The sequence below is a fragment of the Rhynchophorus ferrugineus genome, unplaced genomic scaffold, assembly GCF_030347505.1.
Source record: "Rhynchophorus ferrugineus isolate W39M unplaced genomic scaffold, kcgeb_rfMv2 rfM11, whole genome shotgun sequence".
NCBI lineage: Eukaryota > Metazoa > Arthropoda > Insecta > Coleoptera > Curculionidae > Rhynchophorus > Rhynchophorus ferrugineus.
In genome coordinates this window covers 10,506,884-10,521,527 of record NW_027472590.1, presented here as the reverse complement: position 1 = coordinate 10,521,527, position 14,644 = coordinate 10,506,884, and the positions used below count along the sequence as shown (strand labels likewise).

General features: G+C 34.5%; 1 protein-coding gene across 3 annotated transcripts in view; it reads left to right on the top strand.

Annotated features, from left to right (window-relative positions):
* Positions 1–10,353, top strand: part of Sox102F (transcription factor Sox102F) — a 402,041-nt gene extending 391,688 nt beyond the window's left edge. For all 3 annotated transcript variants that reach the window (XM_076418510.1, XM_076418511.1, XM_076418512.1), the window contains exons 4-6: positions 5,338–5,589; positions 5,650–6,259; positions 8,809–10,353. In XM_076418510.1, coding sequence (XP_076274625.1) covers positions 5,338–5,589; positions 5,650–6,259; positions 8,809–9,476 — 1,530 coding nt within the window. In that variant the 3' untranslated portion in view covers positions 9,477–10,353. The remainder of the gene's footprint in view (positions 1–5,337; positions 5,590–5,649; positions 6,260–8,808) is intronic.
* The last annotated feature ends 4,291 nt before the right edge of the window (positions 10,354–14,644 follow it).

Below are 14,644 nucleotides of genomic sequence, written 5' to 3'. Positions count from 1 at the left end.
GAGCCTACGCACTGTACTGTGATCGCGCACATTTAACTGTTTGACCTTAATATAGGATTGGGATGTACTAATAGTCTTTCAGAGTACTTCGCACTAACACTCCGAATCACACTCATCGTGAGTTTTATGGGGATATCGCGCTGAATTAGTTTGTTGGACACGTAATAGGAGGTATCGACGATTACTCGCAACACTTTATTCTGGAACCTACTATTGATTATACAACAAAACCTTGTTATCTAATGATAATTTAGACTTACGCCCTATCAGCCAGTATATTTGGTTTAGTTTAACCCCAGGCCGTTTGCGTTTTGTCACTATTCTTTCCATGTCAAACGTCAAACGTCGATCGAAATGCATTCCCAGATATTTAACGTTGTCTGCTTGCTGAAGTTCATGATTAATCAATTTTACTAAGGGACATGTTCTTCTACAAAGAGTGAATGTCACAGGGTAGATTTCTGTCCCATTTGCTTTGATACGCCACGTTTTCAACCACAAAGAAATTTTAAAAAGTAGATGATATTTTATTACACTAAACAATTTCTCACGTAAAACTAAACCATGAGGTTTAATTAAAAAGAAGCATGCGAATTGAGAAATTCGATCGTATCATATAAGGCAGCGCTATTAACCAATTATTTATGATAATATATGATGAAACAGCATCATATCTCGTAATCAATCTCACATCTGCCGTCAAATATCGAACACATGCGACGTTCACTCAAAAACACAGACAACGTTATCACAATGGACGCTTAGACGAAAGCCGAATGAATTAATAATAAAATAATCAATATATATATATATATATATATATATATATATATATATATATGTATATCAGTTACGCCATTGGTAAATGAGCTCCAGTTCGGTATATAATGACGGCATTCGTTTCTGACGTGTTGTAAGAATTATTATATGAAAAGTCGTTTTTGTTACAAATCTTTAATTGACGTGAATAAATATGTAACTAATTAAACTACATGCTGTTCTTTAAATATTGTTTTAATCTCAAAATTAATACTGATTGGGTGCATTAATAAATACGCTCCGGTCTTTTTTTAATGGCCACTTAATATCGAGAAAACTTATTGAATAATAAGGGAAAAAAACTTGTTAAAAGCCGAGAGATTTTCAGGTGTGCGGGTATGTGACCATTAATAATAAATATCATCTTATCTATGCTAAGTCTGTGGTATTTATTTGTAATAATATATTACACGCGTGTTTTTCCTTAAAGGTATTATGCAGGTTTTAATTTATTCTGCGTTTGTTTTTTATAGCAAACCTGATCTGGTCAATTTTTCTTGTATATAAATTGTTCTCTCTTACTATTTCTCCAGACAAAATCTAAATATAAACTAAGCTAAATATATTATATGAGCTCTCCATATTTTGACTAATTGCAGCATTAGAGGTCTCTGGCCGTTGGTATCTTAAGATCTTTCTGGATATCCTCATTTCTAACATACAATGCGGTACGAAAAATACACAACAAATAGTTAAGCTGCGAATCTATTGTTATTATTTTTCAAAGTACTCGGCGACGATGATCGATACACCTTTGCATACGCTTAAACCAATATTCAAAGCATTTAATCCAGTCCGAATGAGATGTCTTCAAAACATGATTTTTGAACGCTTCAATAGCTTCTTCGGGCGATGAAAATCGTTGACCTCGCAGTTTATTCTTCACGGATGGGAACAAAAAGAAGTCATTGGGTGCCAAATCAGAGCTGTACGGCAGATGGCCCATCAATTCGATATTTTGAGTGCTCAAATAGTGTCTTGTTTGAGCCGATGTGTGAGAGCTCGCATTGTCATGATGAAGAACAATCCGGCATCTCTTGTTTGTTCTCCTTATTTCACCGAAGTCCTCTGGTAAACAAATGGTTGTATACCAACTAGAATTTACTGTTTTACGATCATCTAGAGGCACTGTTGCAATATGATTAGTTTTCCCGAAGAAACGGGCCACCATTTACTTTGTAGTGCTTCGTGCGCGAACAACTTTTTGGATTTGGTTCATCTTGGAAGATCCATACAGTTGACTGCTGCTTACTTTTGGGCTTATACGAATATCCATGATTCGTCACCTGTCACGATTTTATAAACGTCTTTCGAAGCACTGCGATTGAATTTTTTAAGCATTTCTTTGCACCAATCGACACGAGCTTTTTTAATATAAATAAAATAATTAAACAAATATTCTATTAAATATAATTAATTTTAATATTATAATACATCAAATGCATTTATTATCAAAGAACTTAAAACTACATTTAATTTTACAGCCACAATATTTTTTTGTCCTGTTACTATCTGTATACATCTTTCTTGATAAAACTACAATTAGTCACTGCATCCTCCTTAATGGATTTGCCATATCTGCAAAACGGTTAGTGTTACTTCGGTTAGTGTACATATGGTGCATTGTACGTAACAATAACTCATGGTTCCTCCAAATTCTTTAAAAGCTGATTTTCAAAGTACTGCAAAGGCAAGTTATGGTTCATTTCTTCATGGTAGTCACCCTTGGACTTAGAGAAACACTGATTCTGCACCAGAAATAAAACCATTCCTGTCTCCAGCATGAAGAACGATATGTCTGCAATGAATAAATGTTATGACTAAAAAAACCTAATCGATAGTTATTCCAACGTTTACCTTTTTCCATGAACCTTTGTTGTCTTTACACTATATTAATTATCATCTTGCCATGAGCAACCCAATGTACCATTCTGAAATATTCACGGCTCTTTTAAATATATAAATTGATATAATTCTTCCTTGATTTTGTTATATGCTTTTAAAATTTGTATTCCTTTAAAAGCAATATCTGGAAGTTCTATTAAACCCCTTCGTGGGTTATCTTTACACCACTTAAATCCTAGATCATCTATCAATATATGAAGGGATGTTCTACATCTCTCAAATAGCTGTATATGTTTTGGATCTTTGTGGATACTTTCCAGACTAACAATTTTCTCTGAAATAGTTATATTAAATTATGTTTCGACTGAAAAAACTACTTACTGTTTTATAGATTTCGTATAATTTGATCTCTGAAGCACCAAGATTGATCGTGATTCGTCACCTGTTTCGCATAAACATGGCTCCTTTTTGGCGAATTTAAGGTTATATTGTTTTTTATTTTTTCAGATATTTTAGTGACCCTGTCCGTACTAATATAAGGTGTAGCTGCAAGGCGCAAAAAATATTTTCAATAAAAACCGCGTTAAAACAACGTTTCCCGGTTTATAACCAGTAATTATATTTTGAAGAATTTTCAGAGTTAGACAAACGCACAATTTTTGCAGGCTCATTCCGTTAGATGTGCGAAGTTCTCTAACAGCATTCTATCTCTTTTTAAACAAGATAAAATGACGAGGATAACATTGTCTGGCTGTAAAACGAATTTACAACTTTAGACAGACATGTATTGATACTCGTGTCACTGCTATTTTGAATATATATATATATATATATATATATATATATATATATATATATATATATATATATATATATTATATCTCTATTTCTCTATGTATATAGCTTTGAAGCTCGATGTCAGTAGAATAAAATGACATCTGTCAAATCATAACATTACATACTTAAGTTTAGTAACTTTTCTTGTCTGACAATCCGTGAATGACTAATTATGTATTAAGTGTAATTTAATTTTAATTTGGGAAATAAATACACTAATGTATTGATCAAAATACAATAGAAACTTAGTAATTAAATTACAGATTTAATTGCAATTTTCATCCTGAATTACTAAAATGTTAACAATACATTTTGTGTAACTACTAATCCAAACACCTGGTATTTTTTCATTAAAAACATTTACACAACTTCAATAAAATGTCTCCTCGCTACGCAAAACGCTGTATGCAACCGGATATCGTGTACATTATCTGCACATATTTTGGCAAGATATCCGAGCAAAAGAACCAAATCGAAAGCGTCGTCACTAGCTCTCTCGCCGGGGTCATTATTACCGCATGATATATCACTTCCGTTCGCTAGCTAATTACTTGTCTCGTGATGAACAAGAATGGCCAAAGTTATATCTGCACGACCACTTTTTCTAGTCGTCCCCTATTCCGCTTCTTGGTGCGCTCTTTCAAGCTTTGTGTAGAAAATGTCGCGACTATAAGTCAACGTATTATTTTTAATTGATTAACGCACTACAAAAAATACTCTGGTGAAAAAAGTCGTGTGGCGAAACGAAAATAGGATATAATAAGATAGATAATGAGAACTAGATATGAATTATACTTGATTAGGTCATATATAAGTTCATATATAGAGTGGACAATCTGTTGGTCACTTTTTTAACCGACTTCAAAAAGGAGGAATTTCTATTTTCGGCTTTACAAAAGTTTTAAAAAATATTTATTAAAGAGTACGTTTAGCTCCCAAACGGAGGTCGCGGGTTCGATTCTCGGCGGGAACAATAACTTTTTGATGTTGCTTAGTTAGAACATTTGTCAAATCACCCAGGCTAGGTAGCGGACCCCGGGGCCTGAAGCGCTCTTTATTTTCCATCATTATTTCTTTATTCCTATTTTTCCTCGTACGGGGCTGCACCTACACACTGTAATAATAAATGAAATAACTGCGTAATTTATTGAGTAAATATCTAACATTGAAGAGATAAAAATAAAATATTTTTAACAAAGAAATTGAACCGACTTCAAAAAACTGAAAAATAATCAAATTTAGATTTTTAACACTAAAAAAATATTTTAAAATAAAATATGAACATAATAATCGTTGTGATAACTAAATAAAAATAAAGAAAAAGTTGGTATCGAGCCCAAAAAAATACAAAAATAATAATATAATTTTGGGACATATACAAGAAATTAAATTACCGACAAAACAAATTTAAATTAATATAACTGTTTGGGTTCGGCACCGACTCCAAAATAGTCAGTTGGTAGTAGCTAAAATAATAGTGTAAATAGATAAATAGGTTTAGATAGGTATTAAGCTAAATAGTGTGTATACAGTGGAATATAAAACACGTGTAGCAGATAGTTTAAATAAGGTTTTGTTTATTTTTATTTAATTTTTACAACAATTGTTACGTTTTTTTATTTATTATTTTTATATTTTTTATTTTTTTAACTACTGCAATCTCTTTTAACGTCAATTAAATATTAATATAAAACAATCTGGAAAAAATATGCAATGATTATTACTCCTTTATAAATGAAACAATTAATTTAATAACCGTTTCGACCACTGTGCGATAATAATAATTATTATTATCAGTTTCAGGAAAAAATATCTAATTCTATTATTATTTTACAGTCGGCCAGTACTTCCCCTCTTCTCAACGAGACCCATAAAGAGCTGGAAGCTCAAAGAAGACAACAGGAGCAACTGCTACAACAACAGCAAAAACTCCAAGAACTACAAGGCCAGATCTCCGCGCATTATCCTGGAAGTGGTCCCGTCGGCCCACAGGGTGTCATGTTCTTGCCGTTCTTGGAGCAGCTGTCGAGAGGGTTGCATAATCCCGCTGTCTCGCCTGTAGTCGCCAAAAGTCCATTAACTAATCACGTAAGTCTCCATATAACCCGATTCAACGGGGTTAATTCAATGGCGTGCGTGTGATTTTAGATGTTGCAACCACATCAAGTTCCTAATTGGATATCAGCAGCCACGACAGCTCATCTCGCGCAAATTCAACATCAACAACAACAACACCAGCAGCAGCAGCAACAACATCATCATCACCACCACCACCATCAACAACAACAGCAGCAATCCAGCCCTCAGTCGTTAAACATCAACCCGGCAGACCCGCGCAGTCCCCCACAGCGAGCCGTTTCACCTCCCGTACCTCCCAGCGATCCCGATACTCCACTGAACCTCTCCAAGCCAAAATCCCTTGGTTCCGTATCATCCGACTCGAGCACGCCAACCTCAACCAGCCAACACCAAAGTATTAATGACCAGCCGGTCGCCGCCACGGTACCGAGGCTCTTACCACCGAACATCATGATGCCAAATAGAGCGTTTCTCCCGTACGCCGGTTTACCTCCACAGTTCTCCATTCCTCCCGGCGTCGATAACAGGAACAAGGGCGGTACCGACATGAGGCAAAACGTGGAGAAACAACCTCCATTCCCGCTGCATATGTACGGGATGCCGCCTCCAAATTTGGGTGGTCGCCCGAAGGAATCCGAGGGAATGAAAGAAGAGAATGACTTTATCACGGCCTGTCAACGTAAGTAATTTATCCCAGCCGGCGATTATACGTGTCGAGTGAAAGAGTCGCGATTTAAACCGAGTTGAAAGGAGATTTTTCGGAAATATTTCGGTCGCCAAAGCAACAAGAATAAAACCGCGGCATCTGCGAAGAGAAAAATCGTCCCCCATTTTAAAAAACGATAGTCTTGTTAAAAGCATTGTTTATTATGCGCGTCTTAAATAAAGGGGAACAATATTTCTGTTCGGAGCATAAACCTGTCAGAATAAATAAAGTCTCTTAAAGTGAAATTGTGTGTATCTTACAGTAAAATTTTCCCAGTAAAATTTAATTTGTCTTTTAGGAATTTCGGATTTCGCCATATTTACCAACTGCCAGTGACATTGTCTTTGATGTCTCCTTTTCTTATGATAATACCCCATATTTCATATCTACACCATTTAAATAAAGCGGCTTGAATTGGTGCCAAAGTTGCTTTTGCTTCTTTTTTTTTATTTCTGTTTAATTATATTTTCAATGATTTTACATACCGTTTTGTCTGTAAATACTATAAATATTTTCGAAATGTACGAGGACCGTATATTAATTACACAGTCTGGACCAAAGTCAAGTTTTAAAAAATGATACGATGATTTACAACTCATTGTCTGTTTCATGTAATGTCTGACCACCTGGAGTGGCCTCTAGGCCTTGGTTAACCTTTTATTAAAGTATAGATATTTGAAAAGTTCGAAGGAGAAGTTTGATGTCTCTGATATTCCTTTATATCATCATCAGTATATCTACTTCTCAACCAATACGCTGTTGTTAGCACTGCAAGACCTCAAATATTATTCACTAAATGTTACCACGATAGGAGATCGGCTGCAGGTGTTCTGGTGAAAGGACAAAGTTATGCTATGATCTTGATCCATGTCATTTTCAGAGCTTTTTGTTGCGCTTACACCCAAAAGGTCGATTTCGCTACATAAATCATGAGGAATTCTTCTACTTTTCATTAAACAAACATAGCCAAACCAACATAGCCTGCGAATCTGAATTTGTGCCGAAACTGTCCATTGAATATTCTTCTTGCATTTTAGACGGTCATCAATGAGTAACTTGTTCAAATCATCGTCTTCAATATTTTCTTTTCTAGACATCAGAACCCTTTTTGTCCTTAGTTTCAAAATCGCCACTTTCATCGAAATCAGTATTCATATGTTGAAATCGATGGAGCATGTTCGCCACCTTCAGTCGTATGTTTCTCCAAATTGAAGTAAAAATATAAAACTTCCCGCAGATGCGATTTATTTGATGGGAATTTAGACATTGTCAACACACTGTTTGTTCAAGATTTGACGAAATGACGCATACTGAAAAGTGTTACAGGCTTCTCCTTGCTTCAACATGCAGTTGGTTATAAATTTTCCCAATGCTATTTAATACACAATAATACTATCTGTATTTTACAGGTCTAATATTTGTTTTATTGACGAAATAAATTGTTCCACCAAAACAAAAAATCAATGTTCGGGCAGAGCAACGTCTGTTGGGTCCGCCAGTAATCTCATATAACTGATATTGAAACACTTAAGAGATCAATTGAAAAGTCCCCAGCCTACCATAGTAAAACACATTTTTTAGGCAAAATTAGTTTTTTTATTCAACATAATACCCTTCAAAGGTGATACACTGAATTATCGCGACCCTCCTACTTTTCGAGACCATTTTTGTAGTATGATTTGCCCTTTGCTTCAAAATTGGCATCAGTTTCGGCGATCACTTCTTCATTCGACGAAAATGTCTTCCCAGCGAGCATTCTTTTGAGATCTGAGAACAGGAAATAGCCGCTGGGGGGCCAGACCTGGAGAATACGGTGGATGAGGAAGCAACTCGAAGCCCAGCTCGCGCTCACTTTGCACAGAACCTTCTCATACCCAAATATTCGTGAATGATATGATGTACACGTTCACTTAATATCTTTAGAGTGTCTGCTATTTCATTCAATTTCAATTTACGGCCATTCAAAATCATTTTGTGGATTTTTTAAATGTTTTCGTCGTTAACAACCTCTTTTGGGTGTCCACTGCGTTCACCATCTTCGATTCTCATTTCACCACGTTTAAACTTAGCATACCATTCTTTGACGGTTGATTTTTCTGGGGCAGTGTCCGAAAGTTTTTGCTTCAACTATATTTTTTCCCTTCAAAAAGCAATATTTTATTAACACGCGAAATTCCTTTTTATCCATTTTTTTTCACAATAACAAAGGTTGCTTCACTCAAAATGCTATAATTCACAAACTAGTGGCCCGACAGCTGTCAAATTTATACACGCATCTTTTGAGGGTCAGGGCTAACTAAAAAACATTTGAATTTATTTCTAGTACTAGACTTTTCAATTGACCTGTTATATGTTTTATTGACGAAACAAATATTTCCACCCAACAAAAAGGCAATGTTTGGGCAGGACAACGTCTGTTGTGTCCGCCAGTAATCTTATATAGCTGATATTGAAACACTTATTATTGTTTAATTTTTAACTTGGTTTTGCTTGTTATTTTATAATAATATATTCTTATTTAGTTTCAGTATGGGGCGCCCCAGATCCCAACTTCAAAATGGACGAGAACTCCGACAAGGCGAAAATCATCCGACAACAACCGAAACGCGACGCCGAGAACAAACCCCACATAAAGCGGCCGATGAACGCCTTCATGGTGTGGGCCAAGGACGAGCGACGAAAGATCCTGAAGGCCTGCCCCGACATGCACAACTCCAACATCTCCAAGATCTTAGGCGCGCGATGGAAGTCGATGTCCAACTCCGAGAAGCAACCGTATTACGAGGAACAGTCCCGGCTCTCGAAACTCCACATGGAGAAGCACCCGGACTATCGGTACCGGCCGAGGCCCAAACGCACCTGCATCGTGGACGGGAAGAAGATGCGCATCTCGGAGTACAAGATGCTGATGCGGCAGCGTCGACAGGAGATGCGTCAGTTGTGGTGCAGGGACAGCACGGACATGAACTTCAGCATATCGCCCTCGTCGGATTTGGCGTCCCCGGCTACCTCGGCTTCGGGACGGCCATCGTTAACGCCACCCCTGATGATGAACGGGGCTGGTGGCGCAGGTCCCAGCACGGACAGCAGAGGCTTCTTTTATCCGCAGGATAGTTCGTCGCCCGACGCCCTGAACTTCTCCCACGAACGCAACACATATAACTCTAGTCCTAGGAAAGAAGATGACTGAGCCTGGCCTATAAGGGAAATCAGTTTCCCAGGATGGTTTTGAACAATTTCTTTGTATATTATATACACACAACAATCAAATGGGTCTAAATTTTATTAGACACATCATGGCAGTTTTTTAATTAAACGACGAATCCACTTGATTCCGATATTTTTGACTCTGTACCTACAAATAAAAAGAAAAAATATCTACAATTACGTATCACAAAAACAGTCAGCAATAACCAACTAGAAATATTTGAATCTATTTTAAAACCTAGGGTCACAAATATCCTAATCACTGATTGTAAAAAATCCAGGGCATACAATATAGTGCCATTGACGACATGACATTTGCGAATACTGTAAAAATACTTTCATTGGTGTTTTAGTTTATATCGTTACTGTATATAGTCATTAAAATTTTTTGATTTATTTATTTTGACATGTTATTTCCTTGTACATTTCTATGAAATAATTTGCATTGCCTACGATTGTTTAGTTTTCATTCGTCTGATTTTTTGTTATCATTATTAAAATGTAGATATTTCGGTTTAAAATGAATCTTGTAAGGAAATTTATCTCGGAAACTTGTTGTTTAGTGTCCTCTTCTTAAATTGACATTGAATAAATCAGTTTTGTCAGCTGAATTTTAATCGTATTCGGTCAATTCTTTCAGTATATCGAACTTGCATGTTTTTTTATTATATTTTTAAATGTTTTTTTTATCTCGGTACAAAATCAAGTTAGATATATTCAAAGAAATACACACACACACACACAGACAAGGTGCAATGTATATTGTTAATGTTTATATGTTTTAGTGTAGATTAAAGCCAGTAAAGTTAAGATGATATAGTTTGTTTATTTATTTCAATAATAAAACTGTACATATAATAGTTTCTTTTTTTATTATGATTATTACGGTTAGTGTTGTGTACCTAGATTTTATTTTTTATTTAGTATTTCTGTCGATAATTTATTTCAATTTATATGCATTATTTTTTATACGTAGCTTGTATTAATGTGAGTTTAAAGGCAGCTAAAACAAAATTCTTTTTTATTTTCGAAATAACTGCAACAATCTCGCCTTGCGAGATATGGTGTTTCTAGAAATTATTTTCGGAATTTCGTTCGCAACTAGCGACATCAGACCCGTGACATTTCTGTATTCACATATAATATCGAGGTTATTAATAGCTTGTGTATTTATTATTTTTAAAATACATGTAATTAAACCTATAAATTGTGATACCTGATACTTACTAATTAGGTACATTGTAAAAAGAGTAGCATGTAACTTACTAAAGGTTCTTGGAAGGTTGTTAAAGATTTGTCGAAAGTGACTTTTTGAGGTAATGTGTAGGCATTTATAGTATTACATAACGCTAATATAGGGCTAGTGAATGTAAGAGTAAGGAGCTATCGCGGCAGCTTAGATAGTATTTTGCCGATGCGTCCTCCATGCAGTTTAAAACAGGATGTACGGACGGTGGAAGCTGTCCTGATCAGTCTCTCGTATCTATTCTCTCCTCAGCATAATAAAAATTAATAATTAATATTAGCGAAAATGTAAGAAATTCTGAAAACTGAACTATAGAAAATAGATCACTGTTCTTTCTTGTGCCAAAATAAAATTAATAAAACATATAAGAAGACTTTGACTTTCATTCCATCCATATTTATCACCATTTAGTTCAAACCCAAACAATATTTTGTACAAGTTTTTTTATTAATCTATTAGGACTTCAACAAACTGCCCGTGGACAATATAACTATACTGACACGTAGAAGATCGTTTCAGTAAGTGATGTGGTGTACAAACTTATTCTTTAGACTATATTTAGAATATAATCTAAATATTATTCTAGGTTCTATTCTAACCTCTTCTAAAGTCTATCCCAACTTATTCTAAAGATATGTCACTCTATGTATCTACTAATCAGTTCAAATGGGAGTTTGCTTTTGAGCCTAGACATTTCACTGTCATCGTGCTCATTTAACTGTTACTTGGCGAGTGAATTGGAATGTTAGAGCTTCGAGCACTAACACTCGTTATGGGTTCTAAGAGGATATCGCTTTGAATTAGTTTGTTGGAGACCTAACATGAGGTATCGACGATGACTCGCAACACATTATTCTGGAACCTCTGAAGGTTAACTATGTTTGATTTGCTAGTACCTCACAGTTCAGTGACATAGGTCCTAATGGGCCTTAGTATTGACTCATATAGCAAAACTTTGTTATCTAAGGGTTAATTTAGATTAACGCCCTATCAGCCAATACATTTGGCTTAGTTTAAGCCAAATATAATTATATGTTTTATCCATATTAAACATCGATCAAAATGCATTCCCAGATATCTAACATTGTCTGATTGCGGAAGTTCATAATTATTCATTTTTACTGACGGACAAGTTTTTCTACAAAGGGTGAATATCACATGGGTAGATTTTGTCTCATTTGCTTTGATACGCCATGTGTTCAACACAATTCGACTTTGTTAAGATGAAGCTGGAGGTTTCTTGTGGCTGATATTGGATTCTTATGTGATGATGAAACCACTGTATCATCAGCATATGTTGCAACAGTAGTGTTTCTTACAGTCGATGGGTCAGCTGTATACAATAGATATAACAGTGGGCCAACTACACAAGCTCTGAGGAACATCTGGATATATTGGATGTAGGTAAGTTTATTCTTCACCCATTGTTATAAGGAAGAAGTATATTGTAACAAGTTAAATCATCGCTGGTTTGTGTAAATTTAAAATTAAATATTTTAAATGGTAATATCAAGATAAATACAGCAGTCATTGTTGTGTTAAACAATAACTCTAGTCTTTTTTAAACTTTATAATATCATCTTCACCAATCTTAATTGGCTTAATGTGGACTTCAAACTGCTTTGTTCAACATTAAGTCGAACTGGAAATGTTTAATAGCAAGGCCGCTTTTACATTTTCGTCATTACTTCTTTGAACATATGGCTTTACAATGTGACCTATAATATTTAAAGTCTCAATATGTGACAATAATCAGCGAAGATTAGATCGACAAGAAATTTGTGACATCATATTGAAATCATCCGACATATATATATGGCGAGCCCTGGCTTTGATCTCAAATAAATTAAACAAGCCGTTTCACACGCTCGCACAGCTAATGGAACTACTGAAACCTGTAGAAGTTTAGGACTTCTTAAGTGAACATGTTCAGCTTACAAAAGAACGTGATGCAGAAAATTTTTGTAAGCAGAATTTGAAGACGCTGAAATAATATTTTGTAAATAATACATGTTGCTGTTCGTAATTCGTCCATTGTTAGCTCGTGATCAGGGCATTATGTTTATGGAATATCACTTATTGGTGGAATTGGTGCCAATCACTAGAATAAGATTAAGCACTTCTTGAAGTTGCTCGTGGAAATCATATTTATACACAGATGGATGCTATATGGGCTCTCACTGTGCAGTGGAGCATCAGAAAAACTACACTATATGATGTAGGAAGACGAGCAATGGTATTGGAAGGTTTTCTTTTGCCGACCAAAAAATTAACATCTGCTGATCAATGGTAGTCATCGGAGTAAAACTTTACTTTGTGCGCTTCATCTATGGTGTATAAATCAACGGACACTGTTACTAGTGAACACTACTGTGATCTTATGTATAATAATATTTATAATATTTTACCAATTCCAACGCAATAAACCAATGCCAAGTTACAATGTCCATACTCCAATAAGTTATTGAAAAACACAAATTAAAAACAAGTACTACTACAATGTTTCAATTGAAACATGCTCCCCATTTCTGACATATCCGACATATTTGTCAAAGAGACATCTGGTAAATATGATGGAATACACCTCGAGAAAATTACTTCTGAATAACTTAACAGCAACTCTTAGAGATTTAGTGGCATTGTACATATATTATATTTAATAAATATTTCATAGACTTTTATCGTCCACTGAAATCATGACTTTGAAATTTCCATTTTTGCTTATCTGAAGTTTCGACAAACTATTTTTACTAAAATAAGATTCATAATTATTAAAATTCATAAATTGGATATTGTTTTGTTGCTAACTGATAGTGCTGTCAGTTAGCAACTTAAATTTTGTTTTCAACCAGTTAAATTTCAATTCAAATTGTTGAAAGTCAATCGGAAGTTATGTGGAAAATTCAAGATTAACGATCCTCTAGAATTATTAGAAAATATTTTATAATGGACAAACAATGTGAGAGAAAGTTTCTGAATTTAACTCGCAAAAAAAGACTTAAATCATTAAAAGCTGTGAAATGTACGTAAATTTTTCATAGTATATCTAATTTTTGGCGGAGGCGCTAGGTTTCTGGAAATTTATCAAAGGCAAATCATTTTCATTAAGCAATTAATATAATTTGAAACTTAACAAAATAATGAATAATGATAACAAGCATTATTAATATATTTTCAACCAGTTCTATCAGTTCGTGTCCATTTTAGGGGGAATAGTGGATTTCATGACAAAGAAAGCGAAAAGACGAGTAATTGAGTATTCAAGATCATTATACAAGATCACCGCTCTAAATAGTAATCTTTCTTCTTCAGGTCATCTTAGAATATAATGGAACATATCTTGATTAACATATATTCTACCAATTTTTCTCAATAAATGCATTTTAAAAGTCAAAAATGATCAGAACAAATGCAAGCAACTAATACAACCTTGAATTTGCAAGAAAACCTCAAAATTAATTTACAGTACTAAAATATAATGAAAATAACTATTTACCTACATAATTAAGGACTTAAAAATAATATATTGTCGATATTAATCAATAAATATCCATAATGACTAACATTAATTATTTCTCCATGTAGGAAGTTTAAAAATCAATTTTTTTGCGCATGAAGTACGGTTTTTTTTTGTAAAAGTGAATAATCAAAGAGAAATATGATCCTATCGCGAAAACTATATATTGAAAGCGTGCGTTGAAATATTGTCTAAAATTAGATCCCTTTCAGATTCTTTCTTGTTACCATCAGCATATACAAGGTTATCGGATTTTAATAGGTATAGTTGAGCCTCAGGATAATTGGAGTGGTGGATATTTTAATAGAAAAATTTCGAATCTTTGTTCCTTGAATAGTCGCTTTTTTAACTTTTCTACATCCGGTATTAAAAAAGTCTATAATACAAC